Here is a 17,993-nt window from a genome sequence, read left to right on the forward strand (position 1 = left end):
GATGGGTGATGGGCCTGTGACTGATCCCGCCTGCCTGCCCCGTCCCACCCTTCAATGGAGCCGATGTGGAACTCCTCCCACCCACCTCCACAGCTCATGTCCAACATGTCTGCCTCCTCTCTTCCCGAGGGCTGGGCTCTGTCCCAGTCGCTAGCCCTGCTGGCCATGCTGCTCATGGACCTGCTGGCTGTGGTGGGTAATGTGGCTGTCATGGCGGTCATTGCCAAGGCCCCGCAGCTCCATAAGTTTGCCTTTGTCTTCCACCTGTGCTTGGTGGACCTGCTGGCGGCCCTGGTGCTGATGCCCCTCGGCATGCTCTCAAGCCGAGCCTTCTTCGGGGAGGCCCTGTGCCGGAGCTACCTCTTCCTCAGTGTGTGCCTGGTCAGCGCTGCCATCCTCTCTATCTCTGTCATAAATGTGGAGCGTTATTACTACATCATACACCCGATGCGCTACGAAGTGAAGATGACTGTTGGCCTAGTAGCTTCAGTGCTGGTGGGGATATGGGTCAAAGCCTTGGCCATGTCCGCTCTGCCACTGCTGGCTTGGTTCCTGCAGGGTGGAAGAACTCCTCTTCTGGAGAGTAGCGGGGTCGGGGGAGGAGGAGGCGGGCCCGTCCCCTCGCCCCCTGCTCAGGGTCACAGGCGGTGCTCACTGCATTGGACAGGGGGGGGCTCAAACCGCATGGCCTTCATGGTCCTCTTTACTCTAGTGTATTTCCTGTGTCCACTACTGGTCATTCTTGTTGTGTACTGCAATATGTTCAAAGTGGCTCGGGTGGCAGCCATGCACCATGGGCCCCTGCCCACCTGGATGGATACGCCTCGCCGCCAGCGGTCTGAATCACTCAGCAGCCGTTCCACCATGGTCACCAGCTCTGGGACGGGCACTGGGACAGGCAGAGCAACTCCACAGCGCCCCTTTGGGGGAGGAAAGGCTGCAGCGGTGTTGGCAGCAGTAGGTGGTCAGTTCCTTTGCTGCTGGCTGCCATATTTTTCCTTCCACCTGTACTCGGCACTGGCCGCCAGTCCTCCGGCCACGCTGGCCCCTCTGGAGGAGGTGGTTACCTGGATTGGCTACTTCTGCTTCACCTCTAATCCTTTCTTCTATGGCTGTCTTAACAGACAGATCCGTGAGGAGCTGGGCAAGCATCTGCCTTGCCTGTTTCGACGAGCAGGGGCTGAGGAGGAGGACAGACTGCCCAGCCGTGAAGGATCCATAGAGGAGAATTTCCTCCAGTTTCTTCAGGGCACTGGCTGTAACTTGGATCCTCAGAACTCCCACAGCACCTCTAGTCCTAAGGGGGAAGCTTGCTGCCCTGTGGTTCAGTCCCAACCATCTGAGCCAGCACAGCCCATACCCATTGATTTCCGAATCCCTGGACAAATTGCAGAGGAGACTTCAGAGTTTATTGAGACTGAACAGGTGAAAAACAACCATATAATTACAGACAATTAAGGTTTTAATTTCTTTATTTTCTGGGGAAAAAAATATCTAATTTCGTCCTCTTCAGATTTACTGTGTTTCAGGGGTTATTTCATTGTAAGTTTCTCTAATTGTATTGAAAGCTGTCCAGCAGGTAGCTCATGAATTCACTTAGATGACTTTACATTGTACATTTGCAACATTGCACTTTGCCTCATCAGTTTTCATCCTAGTTTTAATACAGTTACATTGATACAGTTAAATGCAGTTGTTTGAAATGTATTTCAAACTGTTATTTGTGAACAGGGAATTTCTGGTAAATACTCAAATGGCTGTATTTTGGCCTTCGACGCAATTGCTCAGCTCTGTACAGTAAATGACTCAGTGAATTAATGTTATTACGTGTTAAAATGTTTTGGGTTTTTTTTTTTTTTTTCATTTAATTAAAAAAAAACACATTAATTATATGTTTGATTTCACAAAGTGGGTTGAATAGTTTCCAGAATTAAATGATTTCAGAATATCCCTTTCAATCTCAAATTAGAGAGCACTTGTTTAAGCACACCAGCTCTCTCTTACTTTGCTACCTTATTATTGTGCAGTGACTTTCTGCTATTGGAAGATTTGCCTTTGGCATTCATAAATGAGGATAAAATGGTCCCATCCACCAACAGATACTGTATTTGTTACTGCCAAACCAGTTATTTTTGAGACTCTGGCAAATAAATTATTTTTCAAAAGAGTTTTATAAATGAGTTGGTAAACTGCAAGATATGTAATGTCAAAGAAGACAGCAATAAAAAATAAAAAATTATGACAGAGCATTTAGAAAGAAATCCTTTGATGGTAGAGCACAACTGTCAGTTTTGATTAGTAGCTGCGCCTTTTATTAATGACAATGGTACTCTTAACCCTTGCCAGTAATCTGATCATAATAGATTAGGAGGCCTACCTATTGTGTGGCCATGTTTTCATGGACCTGCTGCCAGTTGTTTACAGATAAACCTCTGAATTTTAGCCTCCTTTCTTTGGTGCTTTTTTGAACACATTTGTCTCATTTTCCTAAAAGCAAGCCAGGTTTATTGTGACTCCATTTAGGATGTAGGTTGACTTTTAACTCATCTTGAGGGTCACCCAGCTTTCTGCCATGTGATGTATTTATCAGTGTCCTTTGATATGGAGCTTAAAAAGCAGTATTCTATTTATTGATGCACTGCATTACATTCAAATATGATTCTATTCCTTATATTGTATAAGGAATAAAACTGTATGTTATGTTTATTAAAACTATATACCTTTGGGTTGTGTATTCCACTCAACACCCTGAATCATTTTCTTAATGGTGAGTATTAGTTATTATTTGTTATGAATTTCATTATAAGGAGACCAATGTATTTTGAAACCGTATGCAGTAATTGCCTTCTTTATGTGTGTTTTTCGGCTGTGGAGGTTCTCCACCTGGAAAGACAATACATTTTGATTATGTTGACTACCCAGCCCATCAGGGTTTCTACAGTACCTCAGATGCAGAAAAAACATAATTTTACAGTCCTGCAGAGTTCCACGTCACATTTCAGTCACTATGATCCCTGCACACTCTATTCTAATGTTGTACAAGCAGACTAAAGCAGACATTAAATACTGGCTTTGCTTGTTGAGGTTTTATTAGGAATGAGGGTGCAGACTTTGCTGAGGAGCTTCAGTTTGATGATGAGATCATGTAGTAATTCATATCAAGCTTTTAGGAAAAAAATACAATACACTGTACGCGGAAAGGTTTGAATGAAATAACAGATCCTTTCTCGATGTGGACACAGGGTTTATAAGAAAATAATTTTTTCAAAGATTGTTTTTGAGGGAACGTCTCAACCCAAAATTAAACAGAGCTTGATATTTTCTGTTCATCACGTCTAAATATCCCAAACTGTGAATGATGTTGAACATTTTTTGTTAGGATTCTGTTCAGAGGATGTTATTTTGATGCTGTGATAAAAGTAAAGAATGACTTCCACTGTACTGCAATGAAATGATTGTGTTTAGAAAGCGAGAGAAAACTTGAGAGAGAGATGCTGTTGTAATAAAGAGTTCCTATGTTTGTAAAACATTTTGGATGCATGCTCATAATTTGCTGCTGTGCACAAATGGGGTGACAGGCAAACTGATACAGAACGATCTCCTTTACAGGTTCTTTATAACTTTTTTTGCTGAACAACTGAGTGCAAAGCTCCATGCTTATATTCTTAGTCTCAGTGTCTCAGTGTGCACGGCGTACTCTGCCTGCATTGATATTCCAATTGCAAAGGGGGAGTGAAAAATACAGTTCAAACACTTTGACCTTAAGGTAACATTTAAACTTCAAAAGCCAAAGGCAGGGGCCTGACCTTCAACTGAAAGAAAAAACATTGCTATCACATCAAGGACCTTGATGTATACTGAGATAGATAGATAGATAGATAGATAGATAGATGAAAATACATAAGATTCATATATGAGATGTATATAATATCTATCTATCTATCTATCTATCTATATAATGTATATGTAAGGTATTATACATCCTTCTAGGCCTATTTATAAAAACAGAGTTACAGGATTCCCATCTCTCTGCTTCCTCCCACAGCTCAGATATGGACTTATTCTCACCCTCCTGAGAACAGAATAATATATAAAATGATACGAACTTCACACAAATACATCCTGCCACTGTTTAACACTGTCTTTCAGTTAGAAAATGCTGGAGCGCAACAGGCCTCACACCTCAGCAATGGACCTCAACCCGCCCCCAGCTTCTCCAGGCTCTGCCATCCCCATGGCAATTATTACCTAGTGACATTTCTCAGTACTGTAGTGGGTGGAAGGAGGAGCTCGCTCTTTGGGAAACCAACAAGACTCCCTTATCTATCACTTCTTAAAATATATTTGTTGGCTAAACCACGGCGTACATTTGTTTTTGTTATGACTGGGGTGGGAAGGTTACTTTCAGAATGTAATGTAATGCAGATTACATATTACCGTCTGAAAATTGTAATCAGTAACATAAGCCATTAGAATACTTCACTTTGATAATGTAATTTCATTACTTTTGGTTGCCACGTAAATAGGCCCAAACATTTATGCTTCTAAAATATGAAAAGTTTGTCTTTTCTTGTACACTCTATGTTCAGAGTAACCTTTCATTACTTCCTGTTACTTTTGGATTACTTTACCTCCAATATCTGTAGAATATGAAGTTCAACAGAAAAGACACAGAAACACAGACCATAATTGATTTATCATCATCCATGATCAGAGTTAACCAAGTATGTGAAATCAAGATATCTTTTTATCCTTAAAATACATTTCTCAGTAATTCAATTTATTTTAAAAAGTATTAGTAAACTGATTCCTGTGCTGTTTCAGTACTGTTCAGTATCACAGCTGATAGTTCCCAGTAACTGTCAGTAACTAAGTCAGTAGCCTAATTACCTCCGCCAAGGAGGTTATGTTTTTGGTGCCGTTTGTTTGTCTGTTAGCAGGATTACGGAAAAACTACTAAACCGATTTCATGAAACTTCATGGAAGGGTGTAGCATGGGCCAAGGAAGAACCCAATAAAATAAAGACTATTGGCCTTGGCGGAAGTCTGCGCTTTCCGAGTGCCCTTCTAGTTGTACTATGTTTTTGCTGAATTATTATACTTAGCTACATTTTAAATCACATCCTTTACAGAGTAGAAATTTTGTGGCTCTCCATAATCATTAGAAACTGGACCAGTGTAAATTGGCTGACTGTGGAGCCATTCACAGTGAATGGTCAGTCAGCAAACAAGAGAAGAGTAATCTAGCTTTACTTTGTTTGTGCACTTTATTTTGTAATTTGTAAATTTTACAATTAAAAGAATTGAGTTTGAACTCTGTACTCTTGTCCTTTTAGGTGTTGCATGGGAAAGATCACATCTAACAACTCAAACAGTACTTCTACTTGAGTAGGACATTCTAGTACTCTTTCTGCCATGGTGAAGATGAAGGGCCCAGCTGTTCACTCAAAATCTACAATGTTTCTTACTAAACAAACTCAAAATAGCTGACTCTAGAAGGAGATCGGGGCTTTACATCACATGTCCTGCTGCCACAGGTTATCAGGAAGCAGTGGAAGCAGATGGGCTGAGGGGCTGCAGTCTGATTCTGTAGCAGAAACAAAACCAGAGAGCAAGACAACAACAGTTTGCATTAGAATGACAAGTGAAAACAGGAACAGAGAGAAAAGATGAGGATAGGAATCCATTTGTCATTGATAACCCGCATATGAACATATAATATCAATAATATCAAAGTAGACTGCTTCTCATGAAATGCAAAGGGGATATGTTACTGAAAATTAGTGAAAGGGAATAACTAATGTTCAGTATAAAAAGTAGTTTATTGAGTCACATTTTGCATACATTCTTTAATAAACACAGTGTCTTTGTTTCCACATAAACTTAAATTGTAGACAGTAAAAAAACTACCAATTAGGAAAGGGGCAGGGACATAAATTACATCAAATCAACACAAATCTCTGTCCTGAGGCCGACAAGCTGTCAGTCATGCTAATGAAGCTTTGGTATAAAAATGATAAAAATGATTGAACATCTTAATGCAGTTTAGGGATCAATAGATATAGATGATGCGAATAAAGCGAATCAAGACAGGGGGAGGGGCTGAAAAGATATCACCATGGACCCAGGGAACTCTATCTTGAGTCTGATGAACCATCATTCATGTCAATGTGACTTTGGGATCAATAGATATAGATGATGAACAGGAACACAAATTTTACTCAAGTTTCTGGGATAGACGATGAAAAAACAACCAATTGGGATAGAGGGAGGAACTTAAATGACACTGATATATAGGAAACTCCTTCCTGACTCTGATATGGTGTCACTTATGCAACTTTGGGATCAACAAAGGTAGTCGATCAAAAAAGTGTCAATGAGGAAACAGGGAGGGGCTTAAATGGCATCACTAATCCGAGTCTGATGAGTCATCACACATTTCAATGTGGCTTCTGGAGTCCGACGAGCTGTCACTCATGTAAATGCGACTTTGGGATCAACAGATAGATGATCACACATCTCTATGTAACTTCAGGATCAATATAGCCGATCGGGAAAGGGGGAGGGGCTTAAATGACACCCAATAGATAGGAAACTCTCCACCGAGTCCGACAAGCCAACACTCGTATCAATGCGATGTACACATGAATGATGTAGGCTATGTATCAAGTACATAATAAAAGAAAAGAAAGTTGCACGCTGTTTACCTCATTACTGTGTTCTTTAATAAGGACCAGCGTTTCGACACAAATGCCTTCTTCAAAAAAAAAATCTTGAATTAGGCCATGACACACAGGTTGTTAAAACAGATCCTAACCCTCACATGCACATTCACATGCACGTTCACAAAGAGAACACAGATAACCTCTAGAGGGCAGCGTCTTCATTGTACAGGGCCAAGAGGTTTGGCGCAATGGCAGAGTGGCTGAACTGTAGAAAGTTTCCCCTGTAAACAGACCTCAACCTGCTGTTACAGTCTGTGGATCTTTTGCATGAATATTAAACAATGCTCAACTAGGAAAATCATGTAGGCTATTAAAACTAGTTTCAGAATCATCAGAAAAATGAAAAACAAATCTTGTACCCTATTGAAAAAATGTATAGTTTACAGTGACCTTGCTGCACTTCATGGTATTTTTTTTTTTTTTTATCTCCTGTGGTATTACTGTTTTATTTCACAATATGGTATCACTTTAATATTCCTATTGACAATATTAGTGTAATATTCCTCTATTCTATGTACCCTCCTAAAATTGAATGTAGGATTAATATAGGTATTTTTAAGGGGAGCTTACTGCACAGTCAGGCATCTATACCTTCAGTATGTGGATTTGATGAGTAATCTACCTTTAACTGATCCACTGATCAAACCATGATAGTTTACTGCTCAAAATGGAACCTGGTACAGTACCAGTTGAATATTATATCAACATCATGTCATGATCATATTATCTAGGCCCTAATAGATTATGAGAAATCTTATCTTTTGGACATTATATGGGTCAAAGGGTTTTCATCCATGATTAATGAAATGTTGGACTTCAGTCTGCATACACCTGAGTCAGCGAATAGTAGCCTACATGTAGCCCATTGGACATCCCTTTTAAAACACTGATGGCTGTTTTCTGTGAGAAGGAAGACAATATGAAAACTACTTTGAGGCTGATAAGAAAGCCACATTAGACCACAAAAACAGCATGTGGTAGTAAGTGTAGGTGTTCAGTTATTACCTTTAAGCTCCAAGTGAATTCATTTTAGTAGTCTTACTGGCTGCTTTGCATAACAAATAGCATATTATGTCATAGAATCACTTTCACAATCATTTTATCTAATACCATATTCCTCTCTTTAAAATGCAATTCATAAGTGGGTATACCCATTATGTAATTCTGACTGCTAAACTTGCTTTCAATCTAATACTCTACCATAATTACCCTCATGAGGTACCTGCACTTTCATGGATTTCCACTTTACTTTGACTCCACTACAACTCAAAGAAACTATTATATTAACTATTAAGTAAATACTAACTTTTTACTCCAGTACATGAGTACAGCACAGCCTGCAATTATCCTGGTAGTCTTCAGACCACAATCTGTAGAATCACCTTAGAATAGATGCAGTTTACAATTTCTGACCAGCCAACTATCAGAACAATAATTAGACTAATATGTTAACAAACCTCGAAATACAAGAACATTGACTTGCTCTTTTCCTTTTGACAGAGAAAACTTAGGCTAGCTTACATTGAATAGGAAATGCTCAGGAGATACATGCACTTAGAATAAATATAAGAAAATTAGAAATAAGAATGACCTTTGGTATGGTTTTGATCTAAGGTTTTGTACTGGGCCCACTAACCTCCCGGGTCATATTTAACAACAAAACTCTTCTCAAATGGAGTTCATGAGAACAAATGGGGGTCCTCCTCTGTGTGTGTGTGTGTGTGTGTGTGTGTGTGTGTTTGTGTGTGTGAGGACATAAGCGACCTTTGAACCACCCTGAACCACGCTTACGTAGCGGCGGCTCCTTTAAAAGTCTACTGGCTGAACTTCTTCCCTCCTGTCTGCCTCAGTACGTCAAAACAAAAAACAAACAATATCCCGTGACAAAAAATTGGAGGAAAGGTGAAAACTACTTTTCATTACTACAAGCTAGCTTAAGTTATTGCATTTTACTATCAAAGACTTGTTGGAGTTGTGAGGTTGTGTGTATGGTATAAATTATTTACTGATGAGGTACTAACGTTAACTATTAGCTACGTCGGGCACAACGTTACCTTACGTTATTAAGTAAGCAGCGGTTAGGCTAATTTAAGCTAGCTAGTTAACGTAAGTTACGGTAGTATTGTTAAACATTGATCTTAGTAAACCAACATGTGGTTTCCAACGTTGTAGGCATTTACTGCAAGGTAGGAAACAGGCTCGTGTAGTCTGCCAGCTCTCCATGTCAGTGGCAGCTTGCCAGCTAGTTATACAAAGCTTATAAAGTTTCTGTGTTTCTCCGCAGAGTTTCGCAGCTGCTACCTGTCCTGTCCTGCTGCAGCCTTCAGCTCCCAGCTTCAGCAATGTCAGGTGGTAAGTCGAGGCAAAAAACTGCCTCCTCGGCATTAGCAAAGAGGATAGTTTGTGGTATATAGTCACAGTGCAAGAGCTCTGCACATGAGCAGAGTTGGAAAGAGCACTAGAATATCCTACTCAAGTTGAAGTATTGTTACTTTGCTGATATTTTACTTAAGTAGAAATAAAATACTTAGATAAAAGTAGTTCCTTTAAAATGTACCCAGAGTAAAAGTCACTGAGAAGGCTGTTACATGTGGAGTTTTCCACGCAACTCTAAAAGGATGAGAGGACAGAGTTCAAACGAAATTATTTTAATTGGAAAAATTAGAAGTGCACAAGCAAAGTAAAGACAGATTTCTCTTCTTTGCTGGCTGATCGTTCACTGTGAATGGCTCCACAACTGGACCAATTTATGTTGGTCCAGTTTCTGATGCTGATGGAGAGCTGCAAAAATTGTAGGCTAATGGATGTGAATTAAAATGTAGTTAAGTACAATTCTTCAGCAAAAACGTACACAAGTAAAAGTAAAATTTCTGACTTAAAAATCTACCCAATTACAGTAACGTGAGTAAATGTAATTAGTCACTTCCATCCCTCCCGATGAGACAATAACTACAAATTGGTTAGGATCAGGGTTAGGTGTTACACAAAACTTTACCCAATGCTGAGATCAAATTCAGGATGTTTGAGTCCAAAGGCAACTGCTTATCGCCTTACCAGTGTTTTGCACCTTATAACTCCTTGAATGGGGTCAGCAAATCAAATGTGCTTGTGGGACAGTGTTATGTTTGCCGATGCTGTAACCACCAAAGTGGGTTGCACATCCTCTAGATGTAACAACAAGCCCTTAATCCACGAAAATAGTAGAAAGCACAATCTTATTCATAGATGTGTGTATTCCTAACACAGCTTTATGTAAGCGATTAGCAGAATCAATGCTGAAAAACTGTAGGGAAATGTCTGTGCTGTGTTTCTGGTTTGTGAAATGTTAAAATAATCTGCGTGTCTCATGCACAGGTTTAGCAACATCACTGACTGAATGCTAGATGTATGTGCATTCTTCTTACACATTACTGGAGGAAATTATGTTTTTGATCAGTTGGGTTGGGGGCGTTTTGCATTGCACATTGTTCATGATTAGGCTATACATTGGAGAGAGAGAGAGAGAGCAGTGATTTTTTTTTTTTTTTTTTTTGGTGTGTGGCCTCTGCAAACAGAAATGCTGAATTCCATGAGCTTTGCACTGAGGGAATGGGAAAAAAATTGCTAAGCAGCCAGTGCTATGCACAGTGCTCTCCTTTTTAGCAAAAGGGTGTGCAGACAGAAAGCTTGACCAGGCAGCAGAGGCAAAGAGAAAAGCATAGAGGCAGGAGTAAGTGGCTGTTAGGGTGTCAATACTCCCCTCTCTCTCCAGGTAAGGGCTTTGTGAATGTGAATAATTGTTTTTTAGCCTAATGGTTTATCGTATCGATGGGGGGTAGGCAAGGTTTTTCCTGCAGAGCAAAAACTAGGCCTCTGTTTTTTAGCCCTTGCTGCCGCTGCACCAGAGGGGGAGCGTCAGCTCTCTCAAAAACTGGGTCAGATTCAAGGGAAGGCTGAAGACAGCCTGAAGAAGCTTTTTCTTACTTGACAAAGATCAACCCTGACTTGTTACATTTTTGTGAATTTTGTTTGTAAGATATTGTTTTTGTGTTTTTGTTGTTGTAATATTGTTGTAATATAAAGGCGTACATTATGTACTATACCAACAAGACTGGGGCCATGTTCTAGTAATTGATTGTTTCAGGTTTATGTGCAGGTCTGCTCAAACCCCACAGGGCATGGGTTGGGCAGTTTTATGTACATTTTTTATTGACAGTGGAGTGAGGTTTAGTCATACAAATTTCACAGTAGTCCTCACAAAAGCCTCAAAACTATCCTTTCATGCTCAGTCTGAGTAAAAAAAAAACTGAGTGTGGGTCAGTTTAGAGGATTAGTGCGATAAGTTTGAGTGTGTGTGGGTTTGATCTCAGATGGGTCCCGCAGGTTTGTGTAACTAAATATCTGATCCACGCATCACTACTGTCTAATATTCTAATACTGCCTAAATAAACATTGAGCCTTTTGTTCAGAGTTGATTCAGTTGAGTTGAGTTCACTTCAGTCCATTTTATAACTCCAGAGGCCAATTTATTTGCAGAAAGTAGGAGAACAATCACACAATTGCAACATGTAGTTGTTTTTCTTAGTTTTTCTTGGTTACCATCTCATGTCCCACAGCATTGCAGTTAGGGTCTTTACTGGACTAATTTCTGGTTTGTATTTTTGTGATGTTAACTTAATCAAATTCAGAAGACAGTAAGCACCCTGGAATGTGCACTATGTTGATGTTTGAGAAAAGTTTGCTTTCAGGCACAATTTTATATTCGGTGTAGTGAAACGGCTACATATACTGTACTGGTCGAACACACTGTGCTCAGAAGGTGGCAAATCTTTTTCTTTTTTTTTTTTCAGTTAACTGCATTCAGCTCTCATACCACTAGATGGAGATCTTGACTCTTTCATGGCTTTCTTGGTGTGACTACCCTGGATAGTGGTTGAATCCTTAAGTCCTGATATATCAGGACAATATTGGCCTTTTATTTATGTTTTCGGTGCCGTTTGTTTGTTTGTTTGTTTGTTTGTTTGTTTGTCTGTTTGTCTGTTAGCAGGATTACGGAAAAACTACTGGCCCGATTTTCATGAAACTTCGTGGAAGGGTGTAGCATGGGCCAAGGAAGAACCCATTACATTTTGGAGCGGATCCGGGTCCGACTCACGAACAAGCAATAATAGCACGAACCTTGGCGGAGGTCTGCGCTCTCCGAGTGCCTTTCTAGTTAAGCATCAGATAATGGCCAGTCAGTGTCTTCCACCTCTGATATGGTGGATATGATGCAGTTTGTTTGATTATATTTGTATCGTGGAATTGATCAATATTACTCTGGTTGTCTATGGGAAGCCCTTAATCTGAATTGATTCTAATGTGACATTTTGATCAGATTCCATATAAGAATGATTGAACATGTGTTATGATTATTATTACTATTACTACTGTAGTGGTATTAATTATTACCCTGGTTTTCAATGGAAAGTGTATCTCTTGCATGGTGTAAATGCTGTTAAACAGGCTTTTCCACCCTGCCCAGAACAAAATTACGGAGGAAACAGTGATTACTTTTTTTGCGTGAATTTGGTAAAATTTAAAGATATTGATTGTAAGTCCTTACTGTCCTGCTCTCAGACACCGAGCCTTATTCTTACTCGGTGGACTGAAGGCTGTAGCTTGTTGTATTTAGCAAGACCATGACTGCTCTCATGCTCTTCAATGTTTGTGTGTGGACTTTCAGTGAGACTGAAAGTTGTATTTTATACTTTAGTAAGTCATTAGTGCTCCTAAACCACGGGGACCACATGAGAGAAAGTTTGGCACAGACCTGTGATGGGTTGCACAGCTGGTCTTCCTGGGCGTTGCTTGTCACTATTTATAATACTCATGTCAGGTGTAAAGGATTTCATTTGGCCCTGTACTGTGTGTGTTTTGGCTGTCTGTCATCTCTCCCAAGAGATTTTTCCAGCAAAGGAGATTGGGAGTTCGCTAGTCAGCTTACATGCTAAGCTGGGTCCTGTGTTTATCCATGCTGAGCATTTAGTTTTCTCTTGTTTTGTTTCATTTTGCGATTCATCTGGATCCTCCGATGTGTTTTTCTCTCTCTTGGATAGACATTCTAATCATATCCAGTTTATCTAGTTTCTATTTTTAGATGAGTGGAAAAACTTTTTGTCCTCTGCTCACCTTGGTGTTCAGCTAGCGTGGTGTAGTCTGTCTCTGGGCCTGCTGGCTGTCATGCTAGCTCGAGACTTTGAGCTGCAATGCCCTCCTCCGTTGCTGTTTTTCCCTGCATTGGCTACAGGAAGCTCGTTCCCTGGTTGCTAGGGCAACCGAGGAGGATGGCCCCCAGCTGGAGAGGGGGAAGCCTTGGGCTGCCTTTCAGCCCGCCCCTGTGCAGCATGACTGCTGACCTGCTGCTGGCTGGGAGGAGGAGCCAGCTCTGCAGAGGGGCTTCTACAGGCCCAGCATGGGCCCTGCCGCCCCGCTGCCCCACTGTGAGACAGAGCTGTAGCGTTAGAGCTCCTTCTCCGCTCTCCCTCTGCTGGCCGCTTCGCAGCTCTGACTCACTCTGCTCCAGTAGTAACAGGAGCACAGGCAGCAAGATGTCATCCTCTTCCTCTTCCTCCTCCTCCTCCACCAGCGAGGGACAAGGGAAGCCTAAACCTAAATCCCCGTTACGCAAGAGGGGGAGCCTGCAGAGCACCACCAGCCCTGGTGAGTGGAAGGGAGTGGGTGCAGGGGGTCCCAGAAAAAGAGTGAGGCATGCGTGAGGTGTTGCGTGAATCTGGAGTCAAAAAATACACAAATGCTTGTGCAAGGCTCTTCACCTAGAGCAATAAGAAGAGAAACACAGTTAACAGTGGTGGAGACCTTTGATGTTCAGTTTTGTTCTCTTTTTTGATGAAGTGGTTGAATTTTACTGTTTGAAGTTTTGACTGATATTTCACATTCAGCATAAACTGTGTGGGATTGTATTGTATTTCTTTGCAAGATTTTTTTTTAAACCAAACCATAAGCTTAATCATTGCTCAATAACTACCAGTTATTCTTAGTAAAAATGTGTTATTAACACCTAAGCTAATAATTTAATACAATGAATAGACTCCAACTACCTTAACAGACATATAAAACATGGGTCTGATTTTGCTGCAAAAATTTACGTCATATTTGAGATGCCTTAGTAGCACCTTAGTGAAGGAAGAATAACTAGTTGTGCATGCCGATGAGACAAGTCACCAGTGTACTGTAGGAGAGCCTTTAAGGGTTTAAGAGGTTAACATAGAACTTAAGCCCTAAACACTTGCACAGTGAGTCCATCTCTCAAATTAAAGAATGAAATGGGCATGCTGTGTGGCAATAGTTTGTTTTTCTAATCATGTATTCTTGATTTCTAAACAGTTATCATCTGTGTTTGCATAGTGAATCGAGATGTATCAGACGTGTGTAATGGGCTCTGTGGGTCGGCAGGCTGGGGATATTGGATTGTAATATTGCAACGTGGTGCCCAGCCCTTAGTGGGCCCCTCACCCTCCCTTTGTAGCACCAACAGTTTATCATGGCTCTACTGGCTGGGGCACCATGTCTTAGGGCCTCGCCTTATCTCATCAACTGGGGCTGGATACAGCAGAAGCAGCCTTTTATCTCATACCTTCACGTCCCTCAACGTAACAATAGCCTCCCCAACTGTTTGGCCAAGCCATGTTATCTTTGCTCAGGGGAATATGCAGCAACCGTGTGCTTGAAAAAAAAATCTGTTTGTATTCAGTCAGTGACAAGCTTATATATGAAGTTAGTATTGGCCACTATTTTCGGTCATCTAACCTTGAATTGATGTTTTTGATTTCATGGAAGGTATGTGCCTTGCCCAGAATGTGGACATCTATTACTACGATTACTGTGTTTCATCCTTTTTCTCAAATCATTCAACTTCCTGGACTTGATAATCAACATGGACCCAGCCCATAGCGTCTCACTGATCAGGTCTTTTTCCCATGTCCCACATTAGTGACACTGATCTCTGGACTCTTGGAATCAAACTGGGCAAACACTGTTTGTGTCTGTGTCTGTGTGTGTCTGTGTGTGTCTGTGTGTGTCTGTGTGTGTGTGTGTGTGTGTGTGTGTGTGTGTCAGCCTTCCTGCTCCAGTTATTTGGGTATCAGATATCAGCCTCTAAAACGATCAAACTACTTAGTAGTCACTGATACTCCCCCTGACAATAGAGGTGGAGGCATTCAACACACATATACACTCTGCTTATATCAGTAGCAGTAACCATACACTCATGTTTGGGTGAAGCAGACTTTTAGCATCCTTACATGGCTTAAATTTAATACTTTCAGAAGAATCAGAGATTTAATATAATAACAAAGTGATTCAATGTTAAAATGCTGTTGTAAAAGTGAATAGGATATCATTGGATATTGACACTTTGCATGCTTAGGAAATATGGTGATAATAGTAAAATGTTGATTTTAACATGGTAAATATACAGTTGAGAATTCAGACTTTAATTGAGTTTTGTTACAACAGGAGTTTACTTCACTGGCATATGGAGGTGTATTGCAATTATTGTCTGCTATTCAGGAGTGTCTCTTCACAAGTTAAGCTGAGGGGTTTGCTTAATTTTTTAGTCTTATTATATACACACCAGATGATGGCAGCACTTACATAACAGAGGTGTTTCAAATGTGATTGCCTTTGAAGTTGATGCTAACTGGTCTCTGTGGGGATAAAAAAAACTAGCCAGTTAGCTTAGCAATTTATCCATAATGCAATGTGTAGACAAGTCCTTGTTAATATGGATTTAATTTGAGCTAGATAGCATGGATGTTGAATGTTTGGAGGGATGCAGCAGCAGATCGCACGCAGTAACTCACATCGACACACACTGTATGTGCTGAGGAAGCCTGTCTTTGCTGCAGTAATAAATAACTTAGAGGTCTCTCCACCAGTGCAGTCATTTAAGTCCCCTCAATTAGCCGCTTGGCTGAGCCGTCTGCACTCACAGTCCGTCATAAGAGCCACATGTAGGCTACCCTTTCTCGTGCTTCTCTCCGACCCTTGAAACGCCATTCAGTATTGAGTAGGATTCACAAATTACTGCTGTGAAAAAAAAATCTAGTTGTAGCTTAAACAGATGGAGTTTTGATCTATGTCAAGAACTGTAGGTTTCAGTGTTTTCTTGTTGGTCCTTCTGGCAGCAGCATCAGAGATAGCTCTGCTCCATAGCAGCTTTGCCCGCTCAAGTATGCGGGAAGTTACGTTTTTACAAATAAATTCTTATCTCCAGCACTCCTGCACATTGAAACAGCCCTGTTATGTAAGTGTTACTTGATGTGCTGGTGGAAGCATTGATTATCCAGTCAGTTTTCTCATTTGCAGGAATCCCTCTTTGCCTGCAGGCTGCTCTCGCCCCCCCAGACCGTCATTGCATCACATGAAGCAGAATATGTAATGTCCTCGCTTTGCAGTCAAAGCCATCTGACGTGATATATATAGAAGGTATTACAAGTGTGTGCCAAATGGGTGGAGGGAACTCTTCTCTCCAGCATGATTCACCACTATGTTTTCTGTTGTGATCTGATGCAGAAGGCGTTCCCTGCCTGTGACATGCGTATTATCTAAAAGCTTCCCTGATCTTTACTAAATTAGTGTCCTCCAACTTGACACTACCTTGTGTACCTCTTATCTATAGGCTGGTGGTGTAGCTTGTCAGATAATGATTAGGTTGGATCAGAGAGAATACGATTTTCTTTGCTCATTTACAATAGGTTGTCAACCCTGCAGTATCTGCAAGGTACTGTGATCTCTCTGCCTAATTAACTGGCTTTGCCTGACTGCTTTGTGTATTTGTTGCTGTATACACTTTGTATACATTGTGTGTATCTGTACCTGATGTCCTTTCTTGTGTGTATCTTGAGCACACCGGCTATTGAATGAACTATTTAACATTATGAATATTTGAGAGATGGCGCTGAAAACAGCTGTTTATGCATATTGTTATTGTGAATGTTAATGCATATTCTGAGTGAATGCTTAAAATAGCTGAGCAAACCAAACCTATGCTATCAACAGATGTGTTACAGTATTATCTGTGCTGGAATGGACATGTCTTTCCAGACTGTACATCTACAGTTTGTCACCCTATGGACTTTAACCTGCTCAGAGGGTTTGGCCCCCTCCTCTATCTCTGAAACATGTGGCAGGGAAACACTGGGAGTCTTTTCCCAGAGCCCGATAACCCCGCTCTGGGTGTAACTGCACATTGTAGGTGTTATCCACTCCTGTTGGAAAGCTGTGTGATTCTGTCTTCACCTGAGAGGAACTGCTCTGACTGTACTGTTGTTTATTACGGTGTTATTTCTCACCTGTCCCTCTAGAGTTTAGAGGGAACCAGTTGACAGACACCAGGAGAGTATTTCTGAGACTGTTTTTTTGTATTCTAAAACACTCAAAATTTTGCTTACAACCAGTCATGTTCTTATTGGGTGACTTAGTTTTTCAAGTGCGAAAATTTGCCAATATACATTTTTTTCCTCTAGTTTTTACATTACATTTTAATAGCACATACTGTACAAGAAGTAGCATTCTGAATCTACACCTTTTCCCTCTCATCACTAGAGGGAGTCTTTGGCACAGTAGTGGTTTGTAATGTTAGACCATCACTTTCAAACAAGTAGCTGGCTTTCAGTGTCTAAGATCTTTAGCTGTCCTGCAGTCAGACATGACTGAGGACCCTTTTGGTCTGTGTTTAGGTGGAAAATTCCAGGGCTTTCTTCTGCTATGAATAGCTCACTTACTTCCCATGTAACAGAGGAAGTCTGCCTGCTCTGGAAAAGGGATTGTAGAGGACCAGGAACCAAGCCCTCAACGACTATCACACTGGCAGGTGGGCCTGTCGTTGCTGGGGGTAACCAGATAGCCAGCAGAGCCCTCATTATCTCTCTTTGTAATCATCAACAGCTAACAGACACACACACACACACACAGAGCAACTAGACTCAACACCACGCAAGGATTGGCCACTGGGCCCAGTGTATCTAGCTGGGGTGATTTATGGGCTGACAGACAGCATTTATGCACATGGTTACGATGGGTTGTATTTCATGGTTGAGGTACAGTTAAGCGTGCTGCTTTGCTCTATCTTGGCTCTGGCCCTGGATCCTCATTAGGATCCATTTTGATTTAATCCCATTCATTTGATCGCTGGTAAACCGGTGTCAGCTGATGTTTGGTGCCAGTGATCTTTCTGTGAATTGCTGTCAAACATGTTACCAACTTCTGACCATAATGGACTCACTT

At 41.0% G+C, this 17,993-nt stretch overlaps 2 protein-coding genes across 5 annotated transcripts in view; both read left to right on the forward strand.

Moving 5' to 3' along the window:
• Positions 1–54: 54 nt before the first annotated feature.
• LOC139663434 (G-protein coupled receptor 61-like) lies at positions 55–1,458 on the forward strand. Its single transcript, XM_071542100.1, has one exon. It carries the CDS (start codon positions 55–57, stop codon positions 1,456–1,458), a length of 1,404 nt encoding a protein of 467 aa, XP_071398201.1.
• Positions 1,459–8,615: 7,157 nt separating this feature from the next.
• LOC139663420 (AMP deaminase 2-like) overlaps positions 8,616–17,993 on the forward strand; it is a 38,768-nt gene continuing 29,390 nt past the window's right edge. For 2 of the 4 annotated variants that reach the window (XM_071542082.1, XM_071542081.1), the window contains exon 1: positions 13,290–13,406. In XM_071542082.1, the coding sequence (XP_071398183.1) occupies positions 13,295–13,406 (112 nt within the window). In that variant the 5' untranslated portion in view covers positions 13,290–13,294. Of the gene's footprint in view, positions 8,628–9,009; positions 9,078–12,952; positions 13,407–17,993 lie in introns of those variants that run through there. The other 2 variants (XM_071542083.1, XM_071542080.1) reach the window with 2 other exon arrangements.

This window comes from Centroberyx affinis, unplaced genomic scaffold, assembly GCF_046629955.1.
Source record: "Centroberyx affinis isolate AG114_WGS23_722 - 3 ecotype Tasmania unplaced genomic scaffold, CSIRO-AGI_Caff_v1 ptg004010l_1, whole genome shotgun sequence".
NCBI lineage: Eukaryota > Metazoa > Chordata > Actinopteri > Beryciformes > Berycidae > Centroberyx > Centroberyx affinis.

Coding starts and splice junctions, on each gene's coding strand:
- LOC139663434 (XM_071542100.1), top strand. CDS start 55: ATGGAGCCGATGTGGAACTCCTCCCACCCACCTCCACAGCTCATGTCC.